Source organism: Mchenga conophoros, linkage group LG4 (genome assembly GCF_057382185.1).
Source record: "Mchenga conophoros isolate Kocher_MC1m ecotype Shallow Benthic linkage group LG4, M_conophoros_male_GT1.1, whole genome shotgun sequence".
NCBI classification, from domain to species: domain Eukaryota; kingdom Metazoa; phylum Chordata; class Actinopteri; order Cichliformes; family Cichlidae; genus Mchenga; species Mchenga conophoros.
Window position 1 is genome coordinate 23,023,481 of NC_140529.1, and position 18,639 is coordinate 23,042,119.

An 18,639-nucleotide genomic window follows, 5' to 3' on the forward strand; every position below is an offset into this window, starting at 1 on the left:
CACATTATGAACCATCCAGCGGAAAAATCCGATTCAGCCATCTCTCCCTCCCTCTCGCTCTTTCCCTTCTGTCTTTCCATCCTGAATGTGTTTTATTTGGAGACCGACGCATTCTAATACTCGAGATGGGACACTCCTGCTGTGTACGTCCTTTTAATGCATATGGAAAGTCATACACAAGGTGACTTCATGGTTTACAAATCTACAGTAACACACCAAAAAAAAGAGAAGGCCTTGAGGGAAGCTTTCTCGATAAGAAGTGGAGAAGTGCTCCGCGGTAATCAATCACTTGTAGCAGCTCATGTTTGTGTGTGAAGCTGAAGCATTTGGCTAATTATGGACCTGCATAGTAAGTTTCCACACATCTACAATTTTGCATGCATTGGACCCCGGTGTGTATGTGCATCTATGTGTGTGTGTGTGTGTGTGTGTGTGTGTGTGTGTGTGTGTGTGTGTGTGTGTGTGTGTGATGTTTGCTGGAGCTCATATTTCCCAGGAGCCCAGGTTGTAAAGCCCACTCAGTCAATCATCGCTCCTCCTCTGTCCTCTGCATCCTCATCTTCCTCATCCTCAAACTTATCATTCTATCACTCTTTTCCTGCTTTTGCATCCCCCACACTCAATTCCCCCTCCCACACCCCGATTTTGCTCGGTCTCGTTGTCTTTCCCCTCTTGCTGCCATTCTCCTCTCTATTCAATGCGTGTGAGAGAAAAACAAAGAGAGAGAAAGAGAGAAAAGGAGAAGAAAGAAGGGAGAGATGATGGAATAATGGAGGAGATGAGCACCTTCCCAGCACAGATAACATTGTGTTGAGAAACGCAAGAAGACAGTCTATTTAATAAGAAGGAAGAGAGAGCAAAAGAATTTGCATGCCTCTCCGTGTGTGTGTGTGTGTGTGTGTGTGTGTGTGTGTGTGTGTGTGTGTGTGTGTGTGTGTGTGTGTGAGGGATAGTACGTGTGTTTGCTTCACCTTCATCCTCCTTTCTCTGCGCTCAAGCACCAGCAAAATCAATGTTAGCACTACCTCACTAAACAGACGCAGGTGGACTGATAGACAGCTAAACCAGGAAGATTTGGTGATCTCAGCATGCATCCTTCATTCGCTCTCCTCTCTGACCCCTACCGAGGCTGTGGCATAACGCAACCATAAATGCAGCAGTCGGCCAACTCCACAGTGCCAGGGTTCTCTGTGGAAGATGGCTATGAAAGGAGGAGGCGCAGCACAGAGGTGGAGGAGAGACGTGCCTGGAATGTAGACACTGGCATATGCACGAGTGCATTTGGGTACAAGAGAAAAGACTGATGGAGGTGAAGTAAATTGATTGGGGAAGGCATTCCTTTGGTTTATTTGCTTCTTAGTGTGAGAGAGAGACATACACATACACACATTTGGTTAAAAGTCCAATTAATCCTTATTGAGAGTGGACTGTTGAGGAGACGAATAGAGACAGACAGACTCAAATGCAGTGTGTTTGAGGCCATCTTATTCACTGTGCTTGGTAGGCTTGGTCCTTGTCCTCTACAAGCATGTTATATAGGTCATTGTGTAAACAAGTGTCCTACTCACACACAAACACACATACACACCACCTCAACGGAAATCTGTATCTGTGTGCATTTGTGTTTGTGTATAATTAAGCAGTACCAACATCTGTACACCTACACTGTACAGCACAAACCTACGCCAATAAAATCACTCACAAACGTGCAAGAATGTACGCAACATTCGCACACAGCTTTCTCCTATCACACACGCACACACTCCGTGTTTCTGTGATGAATAATGCTACTGTGCATCTGGTGGGATGCACCACTGTCCCCGGGGTGGGTAGAATGCAGGGATATTGTGCTGAAGCTCCCCAACAAACACACATATACACTCAAACACATACACACACATTCACAGAGGCTCAGTGTTCTGTCTCCAGGTGACGCTTTTCCTTTTTTAGATCAAGAGCAAGAACACTTTCCACCCCTCCTTCCTCTTTTATATGAATGTAGGAAAGCACCTCCCCTCCTCAAAAAAAACAAAACCACAAAACAATCACCCTCCTGCACCTCTCCATCACATGCACACATACACACATTACAGGCAAACATCCCCTCATTCGCTCAGATATACCATACATAAACACTATAAAACCCCTTCTGGTGTACTGAGAGCATGCACACCAACACAGAGTGTAGCACTTCCTGCTTCCCCTTGGAGAAAATTGGAGTTTGCATCTGTGCGAGAGAAAGCAGGGAGAGGAGAGGCGGGGAGAAAAAGAGGGCTTGGATGTACCTTTCATGAAATGCTGCATCAAAAACAAGCCAGAAAATATTGCTTCACAATGCTTGTTTATGTAAGAAACTGTAGTTTCTGGAAGAGCTTGAGGAAAATAAGGAGAACAAGAAGTTTGTGGATCGTGTTTTGAGACCTGAAACGGTTACAAATAATCTCCTAAAAACGTTAAACACACATCATTGTTATTATCCCGCCTACCTGCAGTCTGTGAACATGTGCCTGGCTTCGCTTATGCACGCCTGCATCTTCACCCACACCCGTACAAACATTATTTATTTATATGATAAATAAATAGCTGATTTCAAAAGTTCAGTGCGACACCTTTCATCGTGAAAAGACTGAAAAAAAGATCCAGGAGACACACAGATATATGCACATTTCTTCACGTATGAACAACAGTTAGCAGCTGGTAGTATTCTAAGAAATCTACAACACAGTTATTGTTGTGTAATCATCAGTGATGGGAATAACGGCATTACAAATAACGGCGTTTCTTTTTTCAGTAATGAGTAATCTAACTAATTACTATTCCTATTGTTACAACGCCGTTACCGTTACTAACAAGAAAATGCGGTCCGTTACTATTTTTCAACAAACAGACAGCTGAAGCTGTGTTCAGCTTACCCCACCTTATATATATATATATATATATATGCACGGAAGTAGCTGTACAGCTTTAAGCAGCTGCGCGCGCTCCCGCGGACCAATCACTTTCTGGTAGACAAATCACTTTTGGCCCCACTTTTGGCTAGGGGGGAAACAATCGCATGAGTGCTGCTGTTTGACTGAGGACGAATATAGTAGTCGTGGTAAGCCAATAACATGACCACTTCAAGATGACAAAGCAACAAGGTGATATATATATCAGTTTTTAAATTGTGTTGATAGGCCACGTAAAACCAGAGTCATGATAAACAATATACGCGCGTTTTTTCCTCAATATTGTCATCATGTTTGCTGTCTAAGGACAGCGCTAGCAAGCACTCTCTGCTTATGACCAAAAAATAAAACAAAACAAAACAAAAAAACGCCCGTTCTGTTAAGTGACGGCTGTGTGCAGACAGGAATAGGACCCAAGGTGCAGACTCCAGAGACAAACTTAAACCGAAACAGCTTTAATGCTGAACTCAAATATAACATAACTGGAAAAAATCTAAATAAACTAACACCGGTGGACTGACAAAACACACAGCAACATAAACAGTAGATCGCAACACGGACATAGAGAAACACAGGGCTTAAATACACAGAGGGAGCAATCAGGGAATGAGTAACAGGAGGGAAACACAGCTGGGGCAAATCAGGCCTAACGAGACAAAGGAAGCAAAACCAGACACATTAACATGAGACATGGACTTTCAAAGTAAAACAGGAAACATAACAGAGACTGAAAAAAAGACACAGACTCACATGCAGTCACTACAACAGAGGGAACAGAGACGTGGGACCAGGGCAGACAGGGGAGACAGCAACTAAGGATTACACAGACAGAAAACCAGAACACTAAAACTCTAACCAAACCCCACCCAGAGAACCTTAACTAAGAATAATCCTAAAACCCGTAAAGCAAAGCTAGAATATAATGAAATAACAAAATCAAAGAACCAAAAACACAAAACACTGGGTCAACGACCCAGGGACCCTAACACATTCGTGTTGGTGGAAAAATGCACCATGTCGACCAATCAAAAAATGATATGGCGACATGACATTTGGTTGTTTAGGGAAGAGGGGGAAGTTTTAGGAGTGACGGTGAGAGAGAGAGAGAGAGAGAGAGAGAGAGAGAGAGAGAAAGAACAGAAAAAGAGAGAGAGCAAGTTTTGAGATGTGAGAGATTTGTGACGTTTAGCATGTTTGGAGTGTGTAGTTCATGTGTTGTCTTGTGTAGTTAGTGTGTAGTGTTGTGGATAGTTTTGTGTTGTGTGTCAGAACAATGAGGTGACTGTTGTCTCCAGGTAGAAAACAGGAGTGATGCACCTGCTGCTGTCAGACCTGCAGGTATCAGGCTGTGATGTTCTCCTTTATAGTGGACAGAATTTTTTTTTTTTTTTTTTGGAGTGGCACAAATAATTTGGCATCTTATAAAATGCAGAACAGCTGATTGTTCTGTAAATAGTTTGAAATGGTTATAAAAAAAAAGAGTGAAAGGTAAATGGCTGCAAATAACTTGCTGTGTGCAAAACTTGTGCATATGATTTTAAAATTCACAATTTATATTTGCATTTAAGGTTATGAAATATGATTCAATGAACATGTTTGTGGTTGTTTCAGTGAAAATATCACTTTTTTTATCGGATTTGATGTTTTTGTCTGATTTTAGATCAGTTGTGTTAATACAGTATATCAAAATGAAAACATAACTGTAAATTCAGACACGTGAGGTTGTGCTAAAAAGAATGATACCAAACAAGGCAAAGTAAATAGTTGTTAAAGGTTAAATGTCGAGGTAAAATCAAAAGTGGTTAAAATGGCCAATTATACCCTGGACCCCAGAGGCAAGTAACGCAATAGTTACTTTTCAACGAATTAATTACTTTTAGAATCTGGTAACTCAGTTACTAACTCAGTTACTTTTTTGAAGAAGTAACTAGTAACTATAATTATTTACTTTTTCAAAGTAACTTGCCCAACACTGGTAATCATGTTATGATGATGAAGTGAATATATTTAAGGAGTGAACGGTGCATGTACCTGTGTCTGTGTGTCTGAATGTTTGTGAGCCGGAGTACAAAAACTGTCATCATTAGTTTCTCATAGAAAGGGAGAACTTTCCTTTGACTCCAGGTGAAAGTAAAAATAGATTTAGACACTGAATATCAAAGGAGAAGATGCAGAATAGCTGAACTCCAGGCTCAGCAGCACTAACCCTCATCATTTCTTCTTTTTCTCACTTTTCCCTCTCTCCCTGCCTCCAGAACCCCCAACCCCCCCTTTCCCCTTTCCCGTCTCACCTCACCTCCCCCTCCCTGCTCTGGCTACAGACGGAGAACGTTATGCAGTCCTTCCGTGAGCGCAGCGGTGGTTACCACAGCAACCAACCCTGCTACCAGCAGGAGCCCCATGAATTATCCCGCCTGGAGACCTACCGGCAACACCCGCATCATCCCCATCCACAACACCCGCACCCAGGACCCGGTCCACATCCAGGCCCAGGCCCGGGGCACACCAGGTCAGGCTACGAGGCACATTCCTTGGCAAACCCGACAAGCATGCCGACAACTGGAGGACCAGGAATTGGAGGCGGACCTAAGGACTGTTACAGCCAGCAAGCCTACGCTGGTTACCCAGGAAATGGCGGAGGAAATGGGAGTGGAAATGGGGGCTCAGCACCCTCACAAGCAAAGAAATCATTCAGAGGAAGCAAAGTGCCCCCACCTAATCCCAGTCAGCACCTGCAGGGTCCCGGGGGCTACAGTAATCACATGGGCCCAGGAACTTATTCAGCCCAATATATGAGCGAGGGCCACCTCCAGCAGAAGTGGGAGGACCCAGCGCAGTTAGCACAGTATGAGCAGGAAATGGTTGGACGTTTGGAGTCTAGTGGTACTCCTGCACCTAGTTCCTCCCAGTACATGGAGCAGAATATGCTGGGCCACTCCCAGACCCAGTGCCACCAGCCCTCTACCCCTATCTATACTAGCCCCCACCACCAGCCCCATCCTCCCAACCCTTCCCCTTCACCTCTCATGTATCCCCAGAGTCACCTACACTACCCGCAGCACTCACCCTCTCCATCTACATACATGGAAAAGTGCAGCCCTATGCCCCACTGTTACAAAGGGTACAACTTGCCTCCAGGTTCTCAGTATGGCAGACAAATGAGCAGCCATGGCAATCTGAAGCAGGGGGCCTACAGGTCGAGCCAAAACAGTTACGGATATCAGCAGCCTCCCTCAAGAGGTTACGAGCAGCAGCCCATGACCAACCCCCAGGAACCCCATCCAAAATACCAACACTATAGCCAAGCCCAACAAAACTACTGTCTCTCAGAGTTGCCTGTCAGGTCCCCAGAACAGTATTATCAGACTTGTAGCCCCTCCTCGAGCCACTCCCCAGCCCGATCTGTGGGGCGTTCCCCTTCATACAGTTCCACCCCTTCACCGTTAATGACCAATCCAGAGTCATTCCAGTATAGCCAGCCACCTATGACCCCTGGAGCAGCCTCCTCCTCTTCATCATCTTCAGCTGGCATGCAGGAACAAGCCAGTGCCAACACTATGTTGATGCCCCCACGCTCACACCCCTCACCCAGCATACCGCACAGCTATTCCACAACACCGCAGGTCCCCACAATGAAAGAACGCTTCTCAGAGAAGCTATTGTCAAACCCCAGCTTGTGGAGTCTGAATGCTCTCACCTCTCAGGTGGAGAGCATCTCTAATAATGTACAGCAGCTCCTGCTTTCAGAGGCCCTGGTTGCAAACAAAAAAGGCAGTAAGCGCAGCAGTGGCGGGAGCAACAGCAGTGCTGGAAGTGCAGTATCATCCAAAAAGGGTGAGGAATACAAAAGTCCTCCATATCCAGACAGTGGTGGCAGTGTGGGTGGGGGACCTATACAGGATGCTTACTGTACCCCACAGCATCAACCGCTGCCCATGGAAATCCATGAGGGTGGCTACTCCAGCAGCAGCGATGAACCGCTGGACAGGGGCTACTACTACTTTGGCCAGGGCAGAAGTCCAGCCCAGGCCCATAACAACACACAGCTCAGCGTCGACACAGCCTCTTCATGCTCCATGGCATCTCCCGATGACATGTCTACCAGGTCTGGCGACTCAGGTCTGCACAACCTCACCCCTGACCCTGCTAGATGTCAATCAGGGCAGGGAGGAGATGGCATGAGCACTCCAGTGAAGAGCATTAGTGACGAGAGATCTCCAACAAGCATTACAATCCCCAGTCCCATGAAGCAAGAACAAGATTCTCCCTCTGATATGCAGCACATCAATGAGCCTGTCAAAGAGAATTTCGAAGAATCGGCCTGGACAGAGAAATCTTCTGATAAAGAAGAATTGACAACAGAGAAGACGCCTGACCACAAGAGTGAGAGAGATGTGGACACGACAAAATGTGGAAAGAAGCTAGAAAAATGGTCAGATGAAGAGAAATGTCCAGATGTTTACAGCAAAATAAACAAAGAGGGGACAGGAAAAGCCTACTGCTATGAGGAGACAGTGTACCAGACTAAATATGAACCTAATGCAGGAGACTCGGTTGAACAGTCACCGGCAGCTCTGTCTGATTCCAGCCACAAAGATCATTTTGGCCAGGAGATGAAATCAGAGACATACAAATCTGAGTCTCCAACTGCATCTGAGAGCTCAGTGAAAACATTGCCATTCATTTCCAGGGGTGACCTTGAGCAGGATCAATACTCCACAGGGAAGGAGGACAGCTCAGAAAACACGTCTCCAACTCCTCAAGTTGAGGCCTTGGAAGACCGTGTCTCAGACAAGAGAGACACAAGAGACCTGGACAATGAAGGAGAGGGTGAAGAGGAAGAGAGAGAAAAGGAGAAAACCAATGCAGAGGAACAAAAAGAAACAGAGAAACAAGAGAAATGTTCCCTTTCACCACCTCTGTCTGTAGAGATGAGGGAGGAACTGGGGAAGGGTGGGGAATTGACCGAGTCATTGAAAGAGGAGCACATGAATAAAAGAGATGAATTAGAAAAGATGTCTGGGGATATTGGCAGCAAGACAGAAAGCCAGACTGCTGAGCTCCATTCTGACAAGGAGTTTGCAGGCGGACCTGCCCATCCAAACTCAGCAGCAGTAACGGCCGCAGCAGATGCCTCTGAAATGGAGTCAGCAATTGGTGACACTGCCCCTCAGCCTCAGTCTGCTATGCCAGTCTTCTCTGCTCTCAATGACAAGTCAACACCTCCATCTCAGGCCAGGGATCATATTGATCACAGTGATGCTAAAGTGCTGGAGCCAGACTCTCCTCAGCTACCAGGGAAGTCAATACTTCCCTCAGCCCCCTCCTGGGCAGACACTCCACCTTCCCCGAAAAAAGGTGACGAGGACATGGAACCAGGCATCAGCTGTTCCAGCGCTGTAACCCCTTTGGCCAAACCAGAACCTGTGGCTCCATCTGCTCAGCCGAGGGCATTTGGACGTAAGCATGCCAGGGGCAGAAGAAGAATCATGCATTCAGGTGTGGGAATCAGGCAACAGCTAAGCTTGGAGAGGGAGGGGGAAAAGGAAGAGGAAGAAGGCCACTCACACACACAGAAAACAAGCATGCCTCCAAGCAAAACCGAGCTATTCTCAGATCAAATGGATCTAGCCCATCAGGAATCTATTGTGAGTCAGACTCCCAAAATGCTAAGTGATGGTTTTCGTTCACGAATGTGCACACGCTCATTCAACGCACAAGATTTGCCACCTAAAGCCGAACCTCATGTAAAAAGAAAACCAGGCCCAAAGCCAGGTTCAAAGCCTGGGCCAAAACCAGGGCCAAAACCTGGTGTAAAGCCAGGGTCAAAACCAGGTGCAAAACAAGGGCCTAAACTAGCCCAAAAACCTGGCCCAAAACCAGGGCTAAAACCAGGACCAAAACAGGGACCAAAACCTCTGCCAAATGAACCAGAACTGCCACCGAAAATTGAGACTCCTATAAAACGAAAACCAGGACCCAAACCAGGTTCAAAGCCTGGACCAAAACCTGGGTCAAAACCTGGATTAAAACCAGGACCAAAACCTGGTCCAAAACCAGCTCTCAAGCCAGGTGCAAAACCAGGACCTAAGCCTGGACCCAAGTCTCCAGGCATTTTGTCCCACACTGACACTGCACCCATCAAGGCCCCAGTGGGCCGGCCCAAAGGTTCACTTGCTAAACCTAAATTGTTGCAGCAGGAAGAAACCACTCAGCCTTTCGTGGGGCCGCAAAGCAGGAGTAGGAAGAGCCTGAAATCTACAATATCACAAGTAAACCAGGGAGCAACACAAGAGGAGCAACAAGCACACCATGAGCTAAAGACGCCAGAGAACGAGAGCAAAAATATGGTTTTGAGATCCAGGAAGCCCTCCCAGGAAAAACTGTCAAAAGAAAAAGAAAAAAATATGGGTGAAGATATTCTCACAGAGACAGTCACAGAATTTAAAGCCAGCGATGTTTCTCTTAAAGAAGAAGAGCTCATAACTGTGGAGCAAATGCTCTCCCCCATTCAGACTGCAGTCACAGATAATGAAGTTACAGGAGACCCACCCACACCACACATGCCACCTGAGCAATCTGAGGAAAAGATCCCTCTTCCACTAAAACGGAAACCTACTTCAGAACTTTCTACACCATTAAAAAGAAAGAGGGGTCCAAAACCCAAACCAAAAACGTTACCGCCTCAGCCCGCCCTGGTGGAACAGGCCGTCCAAACACCTAAAGAGAAGGTCACACGTGGCCCACGAAGAAAGCGAGGGCCGCCTAAGAAAGAACCTGTGGTCACTCCCATAACCAAAGACATTCTGGCCAACACCAGTGGACCTGACATCACTAGTGACCCGCCTGTGGTGCCTCCTCAGTGCCCCACTAAAACAAAAGTTCTCCCACCACGCAAAGGCAGAGGACAGAAATATGAGGCCATGGTGCAGAAGATTACATCTCCTAGCTCAAAGAAACACCTCCCAATCCCCCAGCTAGACAGCAGTCTGACTGATGACATGACAACCAAGGCTTTGCCTGAGCGTATCTTAAAGGAAGGTGAGACGTCTATTGTGACGAACAGCACTGAGGTGATAGAGTCTCAACAAGATGGAGAGAAGCAACTTGAGGTGGGAGAGAGGAAAGTGGAGGTGACACAAGACAGAGAAAAGCAAGACATGAGTCCAGAGGCACCAACACTAGAGGGGGTGAGACAAGGGCTGGAAGAAGAGGTTGTAAATAAAAATGAAGCAACACAGGAAGATATTAAACCAGGGACAGAGCAGGATGTTCTAGCTGATAATGTCTGGAGTTCAGAGGCCGCAGTAGAAGACAGCGCTCCAGGTGAGTGGATACCGGAGGCCTCAGAAGGCGTATCTACAGCTGCCGCCAAGTCTGTGAGGACTAAAAGGAAGCGATGGGCCATGGTGGAGAGTACAGATGCCTCAGTGGTAGCCTTGGAAGCAGGGAGTCTAATAGTTACAACACCAAGACTAGCAAAGCAAAGGGCCATCAAAAACAACCATGAGATGCACCTGAAACAAAGGAGGAAGAAAAGAAAAGGCCAGTCCTCTTCAGAGGAAACAGATTTAGTTGAGGAGGCTAACACTGAAACAGACGAGCAACAGGAGAGTGTGGAGGACAAGGTCAACCCCACAGAGCCCACAGTACCTCTGCCAATCAGCACAGATGACATCATAGAAACTCCCCAGGTTACCAGTACAGACCTCATCCATAAACCTCGAAGAGGCAGAAAACCATCAGCAAGCCCAGCTAAAAGGAAAAGAAGCAAAGCCTCAACAGAGCCGATTCCTGGCAAGCCAATTAAGATCCACAAAAAGCCCGGGCCAAAACCCGGGATGAAAGATGCCATCGAGGTAATTGAGGCAGTAGTGAGGGCAGCAGGATGTGAACAGGAGGAAAAAGAGGAGAAAGAAAGACAAGAAAGGGAAAGAAGGGAAAAAGGAATCACAGAAAACGAGGAGACGTGTGTTATCGGTCCTGTAGTGACAGTATCAGAAAAACAGACCGAGACCATTTCTGTGAAGAGGATCAGGCGTAGATGGATCCATCAAAGGTCTAAACTGTCTTTCTATCCTTATGTACGGATTAACAACTCAAGAGACTTTTCTTCCTGGTGTGCCATAGTCAACAAGGCGGAGGATGCGGTCGTATTTCAGAGACGCAGAAAAAAGGGCATCCTCAGAATGAGGAATCCTTTCACAGTTGCAAAGGTAGTGCCACACACTGCTGCCATGCTGCAGGGACCCACAATAAATAAAGATCTCGTTGGGAGGTGTCTGACATGTTGCCTGTGTGGGAAACCGGCAAACTACAAAGACTTAGGTGATTTATGTGGACCTTACTACACAGAGGACGGGGTTCCACGGAAAATCTTGACGATTACACACACAGAAGCCTTCAGGGAAGAGTTGGACAAGACCAACGACGACAACAGCGGCAGCAGCGAAGAACCGGGCAACTCCTCAAAGAGTGAGACTGAGGGCACCCCAGAAACGGAAGGAAATACAGAAGCAACCGCTCAAGAGGGAAGTGTTAGCAGTAGCAGCAGCAGGCATCACTGGCGTTTTCGACGGGCAGAAAGAATGGAAAGACCGGGTCGGGAAGGTGGCCTACGAAGGTTAACTCTCCGAGAGAGGTTCAAGAGGATGAAGCAGCTACAGGCCGTCAACACAGGAGCCCCCACGGGCCAAGAGGGCAATGAAAGCTTGTTCCAAAGGCTACAAATGGAGGCAGAGGCTAAGGAGCACTGGGCCCATGAAAACTGTGCCATCTGGACCAAGGGGATAATTATGGTAGCTGGAAGGCTATACGGACTGAAGGAGGCAGCCAACACCTCAGCCCAAACGGTACGACAGCAGTTATCATCAGTGAATCTTAGACCAATCTGACATGTGTTTGGATGCTAAGAAATATCTTTCAGAATTACTGAAAACTTTTAACATTTTCCCCTCTTTTCTCTCCCTTTCTGAATGTGCCTCTGTTGGTCAAACTGTTTGTTTCTTTACTGGTCTTGATCCATATGTCCATCTGTCTTACTAACCCCAGAGCTGCTACAAGTGCCAGATTGTGGGGGCGTCCCTCAGCTGCTGTTGGAGAGGCTGCTCTCATAAATACCACTATGTCTGCGCCAAAGAGATAGGTAAGAGACCACAGCGAGAGAGGGAGGGAGCAACAGGGGGATAAAAAGACAAGAAAAAGCTAAGAAGAGAAGGGAGAAATGAGGAGGGAAATTGGGAATGTGAATGATGAGAGGCCAATTGGGAGGGAACAATTGCAGAAAAATAGGTGGGAAAAATGAAAAGAGAGTGCAGGGGAAGTGGTTGTGGTTAAATGAGAGTGAGAGGGGGGGAAATGCATCAAGGAGTAGCATTATTGAGTGCGAGAAGAGATGTCTGAGAGTGTTAGGGCAGAGCAGAAGAGGAAAAGAGAGAGGGAATGAAGAAGGGAGCTTTGAATACAGGGAATGATGAGAGGAAAGTGGAACCCTGGAGTGTGCAAAAAGGAGAAAGCGAAGAGATAGAGGGAGGAGGCTGAGCTTGCATGTATGTGTGTGTGTATTATTGACCACAGCCCCTGTGGCTCCATCCATCCACGCTGCTGCTGTCTGGAGGCTGAGCGTGCATGTGTGTGTCTGCATGTTCGTGCCTTCCTTTCCAAATGCTTGCCAGAACACTGCCATGCACACCTTATAACAACTTGGCCAACGTGCATTTCCATCAGCGCTCGTGTGTGGTTGCTGTTAATACAAGAGAGTGTCCATGTGCCAGCATATGTGTAACATGGTTTCCCCCTTATATTATCTCATGCCAAGGAAGTACAGTGCGAGGATTAAACGGTCTGCCACGTCTGCCGAGCCAGCACAGGGAGCAGAGCGAGGCCCTTTTTTAATCCCGCTGAGTGCACCAGCCATATCTGACTGCCTGCCTGCCTGTCTGCATTGCAACGTATCCACTCAGTCTTCCTCTTTCCTCTGATGCTCTCCCTCGCTTGCATCGCTCTTTTATTTAGCTCAGTTTTTTTTCCATTCATTTGTGCTTTTTGAGGAGAGCTGTGGGTTTGTTTTGTTGTTGTTGTTGTTGTTGTTGTCAGGATTAGCCTCCTGGTATGTTTTTTATTCAAAGTAAAATGTGAATCTGAGATTTCACACCTCATTCTGTTGTTCTTTGCTTTTTCTCTTTCTGCACAGGCTGCACATTCCACGAGGATGACTTCTCCATCAAATGTCCTAAACACGAGGTAAGGAAAAAAACCCCACTAAACTAGTGAAAGCATGCTTTATTACTTCGTCCTGCTTTAACAGTTAGTTTAACAGTTCCCCAGCATTTCACAGGCAACATCAGATATCAGTGTTTACACATATGCCTAAGCACACAAGTTCAGTTTTTCTTTCTCCTCACCTGGCCTCCCTTTCCATTCCGATCCTAACACCAACGCCGCCAGCAACACCCCCCCACCATCCCCTGCCCCTCTCTTTATCCACCTCCTCAGCACAGGGATGAAAAAAATTGAATTCACACATTTCTATAACAAACAGCAGCACCTTGGCTGAACAGATGATATGGTGCTGAACAGGAAACACAACCGTCAGTTCCTGTAAAGCAGAGAAAAACAAAGAAAAAACACAGCTGATGTTCATTGTAGACTGGCATAAAGTACCTTTTTCTCTTTGCCACATGAAGACTCTTCCTACCGATTCAACGTGTACCCAGTGTACCTCGGCGAGTTAAAATCACCATATCAACGAGCGCCCTTCATTTTATTACCATCGCCTGCTACTGTGACTTCAAACTGCTGCATTTGCAGGGTCACTGTTCTCCGAGTTCATTCGAATGGTCTCCTCCACGTCCAGTTCTTCCTTGTAGGGCAGACGCCATCTGGTGGCGATGCGTTTGCATGGCAAAAGGAGGAAGGTCAAATGAGGGAGGGAGTGTGGAGGGGGAGGGGGTGCTAGAGATGCTGACATTCAGCAGGGAGCAGCGGTGCATTGAGGCAGCAGTGGCAGTAGCCTCCCATCCTCCCTCCCCGCTCTGCATCTCTCCCTCCCTCCCTCCTTTCCTCTTTTCCTCTTCCTTTCCTGTTCTCCTCTGTGCAGACTGACAGGGATGAAAAGCTGGCTGCTGATCAAAACACCCCACCCACCATCACTGCCTGCTATCTTCCCCACATGCTCTCTCCACCGTTTCCCTCTCTCTTGCTCTCCTTTCTCTCATTATTTCTCTCCCTTCCTCCTTTTTCCCCCCCTCCGCTCCCCTTATTTTGCTTCGCTGCTACCCTGCTGTTCCAGCTCTCTCCCCCCCCCTCCAGTCTCTCACTCTGTTCACCTCTCATCTCCTGCGAGCTCCCTTTTCCGTTTTCAGCCGTCCTCCCTTCATCTTTCCTCATCCCATTCTCCCTCGTTCTTTGTCATCTTCTCCACTCCTCTCTTCACCTCAACTCCCACGTCTAAGCAGCAGAAATAGCGTGTGAGAAACGGAGAGAAAAGGAGAGCGAGTCAGAGAGGGATAGATTGTTGTTAGCAGGCTGAGGCAGAGCTGTCATCAGCTGAGGGATCTGAAGGTCTGCATGTGTGTGTGGGGGGGGGTCTGTGCCGTGCCAATTTACGCCGAGCGGCTTAATCAAAGGGAAGAGCAGAGACACACGTACGCACACATACAGACACAAGCACACAACCACCCCACCCATGGGTCCCCCTAAGAAATTCTCCCTTTCGCCTGCGTTCACTTGCTTTCAGGGCTGAGGGGGAAAAAATGCACACAAACGCACTGCCTGCAGCTGTGGATTGTCCAGTGCTAATGGACACACACTGTGAGAGTCCACGCAGGTTCATTAACAGGTTGCCTGGAAGCTCGCACACATATACTCATAGCGAACGCAAGACAGACAGACAGGCAGAGAGAAAAACAGAGCGTTTTGTGCTGCAACTGAGTGGGAACAAAAGACGAATGGGGGCAGTTACATCAGAGAGTGGCAGGCTGAAAGAGACGGAGATAGAAGGAGAAAAAGAGGGCAACAAGAGAGACGAGCAGCAAAGGGAGCGACACTCTGTGATAGAGAGGTGGGGAGAAAACAAGCGGGACTGAAGGTGTGAAGGAAAATGAGTTGTACCAGAGAGGAAAAAGCAAAAAAAGGAGTGAGAGGTAGGCTTTAAGGAGGGAGGAGAAGGGGGGAAGTAGAAGGATTGAAAGTAGAAAGATAAAACAGAGAGAGCAATGCTGCTGGTCTGAATCCAGGGCATAAGGATGGGCAGCTGGCAGTTCAGAGAGAGAGAAAGAGAGAGAGAGACAGTGGAAGAGATATCAGGGGATGCAGAAGAGTAGAAGGGGGAAAGAAAGTGCTCAACCACCACACCAGCACAATTTAGAGGTGTTCCTGCTGCGTCTTTCATAGGCGAGCTGGTTCACTGGTCAGCTGCATCCATCTCCCCACTCCAGCACACCAGAGCCAGCTTGCTTTAATGCCTTCACTCTGCAAATCTGCACAGAATCCCTTTCAGCATTGTATTATACCAACATCTGCACAGAAGACGCCTACGCTTGCAGTTTACCTGTCTGCACATTTACTGCAGCTTTTAAGAATTTAGGTGCTTAAATTCGAGCACAAAAAAGCCTCACAAGTCACAGGAAATGATGAGAAAAGAGCTCAAGAGTTCTGGGCGAGGAAGGAAAACTTCTGGCACACCTCACACATTTGTATCCCAATTGTGTTTTTGACTTTGTGTTTACATCTGTGCACTTCCTTCACAGGACCTGTAAGATATTCCTGTGTATCACTTTCATCGCCAACACCATCACCTCTCCGCCAGACAACACCGATCCAGCGAGGCAAAATCCACTCCCTATTCCTAAAGACACGGTGACGACTGATGACGAACAGGCACGCCAGCCAGCGCGGCTGGGCGAGGGTTAAAAGGCAGCGCTGAAGTGGAGCTAGGAGCAATACAAACAGTGGAAAAACAGCTCTGCAGAGAACAGCTGCTCCTTGAAGCCGCCCTAGAAATGTGCTTTCTCAACTGAGCCCCTGACTGCAAGGCAGAAGGCAGTGACACTGTTTAACAGGAGGGTAGGCTGCGCTTTAGAGACTGCGCGCCTAAGGCCAGTGCACATGGGGACCTGTTTGAAATGCAGAGCGAGGAACGCATGTGTGTGTTCTGCCTTCGGATGGGTTGCTATCATATTCAGACACTCGGCGGACACTGATTGGACAGGGACATCCCTCTGGCCACCTTGTCTGTGGGCCAAGAGGTGCATATGTGCGTGTGTATGTGTGTGTGTGAGAGTGCGCGCATGTGTTTGTATGTGATAACCATAGAATTGTCATTCTCCAAGCACACCATCAGTGTGTTTGTGCATATGTGTCTGTGGGAGTATGAAGAATTGCTTCTCTAACTCAAGATGTCACGCGTCAAAAAAAAAAAAAAAAAGAAAAGAAAAAAACAGCAGCCAACCACTGGATGTATCTCAATGTGCGCGTTTGTGTTTAAAACAAGAGACAAAATAAAACAGGTGAGGATGAGGAAACCATACAAGATGATGGTGATGATGATGATGATGATGATGTGCTTCACAGGCTCGAAATATTCTGATACTGAAGAGTTGAGGAAAAAAAATGGACGCAGTATTTTAATATACGGCTCTTATCTCGGGAGCTGTATTTTGATGTGCATTATGGCTAAACATCATTGCGTCACCCTTGGTATATGTCCGGCTTTGTGCTATTCAGAAATTAAAATATATATATATAAATATATGAAAATGAGAAAAAAAATATGAACTCTGTTTAAGAGTTTACTTCAACTGTGCGCACAGTCAGTATGTACAGCAGACACCACCATCATCACTCGACAAGCTGCAGACGAGGGCTCAGAGGACCCACCGGGAGTCAGTCCATCCACTTCATATCTATGTACAGTTCAAGAAGTATTACCTGTTAACAACATTTCGAGATTATTTCGCACACCACAGCCGCGAGGAAAGACGTGCATTCAGTCCTGATGTCATGAAACACACACACACCCATCTGTTTGTGTATCGAAAAATGTAGCCTCTTTTCACTCCGCCATGCTATATAACAATGCCCCGTGCGGGGCGTCAGTTAAAGTACCGGTCATTTTCAAAAGGAGACATATTTAAGTATTAGGGCATAAAAGAAAGTGCAAAAATGCCACACCAAACTTTCTCTTTTATGAAGCTCATTATTTAATGGTGTATATAGGTATTTGATGCTGTTTAAATGTAAAATGTGATGTACTAATATAATTGTGTATAGTATTTCCTAGAGATGTTTATTTTCTATAAAATGGAATATGTTATTGCTTATAAAATGTTATTAAAAGAATCCATTGATGAAAAAAAAACAAAACCTTTTTTGGGAATGTCACTGGTCTTAAGTGGGAGCATGCCGTTTATTGATTTTCATGTCTATTTGTTTGGACTTGATGACACAGCATCACTCTGTTTGAAATGTTTTTTGTAACGCCAATGTTAAATATACCAGCACCTTTCAATGCTGCTATGACCAATGCCTGCTCTTTTTGTCTTCACTCAACACGCACTGACAGTAAGACATGTAAATTGTGGTTCTGTGCAGAGTGGCCACTCAAGGGCACAAATTAGAAAGAGGAATAATGACAATGCTTAAAAAGCCATATTTTAATACAGTTAATCCTTAACATGATAAGAAATCATACAGAAACATTCTGCTATTTATTATAATTAACAGGACCCATAATGCTCATCTTCAGCTCCATACGTTTGTTCTTGGACTCTGCTAGAGTAGCTTTGCATCAGTCACATTTCAAAACATCATCTCAACCTCTCACTGAAACAATAATTAAGTCAACTTTGTTCTGATTGGCTGCCTCTCACAAACAGAAGGTTTAAACACCAGAAAAGGTCTTCTTGACGCTGCGGGTCAGAGGAGTTATAGGATGGCAACACTAACTCAAATCACTCCTTCTTACAACTAAGTTATGCAGAAGAGCGTCTCTGACTGCACAACACGTCAAAACTTGAAGGAGATGGGCTACAGCAGCAGAAGACCACACTGGCTGCCACTCCTGTCAGCTAAGAACAGGAAACTGAGGCTACAGTTCTCACGGGTCACCTAAATTGGACGACAGATGCCTGGTCTGATGGATCTCAATTTCTGTCATGACATTTGGTTGGTAGGCAAAAACAGCATGAATTCACTCTACCTTATAATTATGATTAGGTGATGGTGTAATTGTGTGGGGGAGATTTTTGTGGCACACTTTGGGCTCCTTACCAGCAACCAAGCATTGTTTAAACACCAAAGCCTACCTGAGTGTTGTCGCTGACCATATCCAGCCCTTTATGACCACAGTGTACCAACTCTGATGGGTCCTTCCAGCAAGATAACATACTGTGTCACAAAGCTCAAATCATATGAACCTGGCTGCTTGAACATGACGAGTTCACTGTATCCGAATGTTTCGACAAATCTACAGCAGCTGCGTGATGCTATCGCACCAATATGTACCAAAATCTCAGAGGAACTTTGTTGAATTCGCCACAAAGTAATAAACGGGGTTCTAACCCAGTATTAGGAAGGTGCACCTAATGACGTGTTCCAACACATTTATTGGCAAGCTTAAGGTCACTGGTTCGATTCCAGCTGGAGACACAAGTCCCCTTTGGGGTTATGTCAGGAAGGGAATCCTGCGTGA

At 46.5% G+C, this 18,639-nt stretch overlaps 1 protein-coding gene across 1 annotated transcript in view; it reads left to right on the plus strand.

Annotated features, from left to right (window-relative positions):
- rai1 (retinoic acid induced 1) overlaps positions 1–17,472 on the plus strand; it is a 54,306-nt gene extending 36,834 nt beyond the window's left edge. The window contains exons 2-5 of the mRNA XM_085271073.1: positions 5,204–11,800; positions 12,000–12,093; positions 13,141–13,190; positions 15,698–17,472. Coding sequence (XP_085127199.1) covers positions 5,282–11,800; positions 12,000–12,093; positions 13,141–13,190; positions 15,698–15,706 — 6,672 coding nt within the window. The 5' untranslated portion in view covers positions 5,204–5,281 and the 3' untranslated portion in view covers positions 15,707–17,472. The remainder of the gene's footprint in view (positions 1–5,203; positions 11,801–11,999; positions 12,094–13,140; positions 13,191–15,697) is intronic.
- Positions 17,473–18,639: the final 1,167 nt, after the last annotated feature.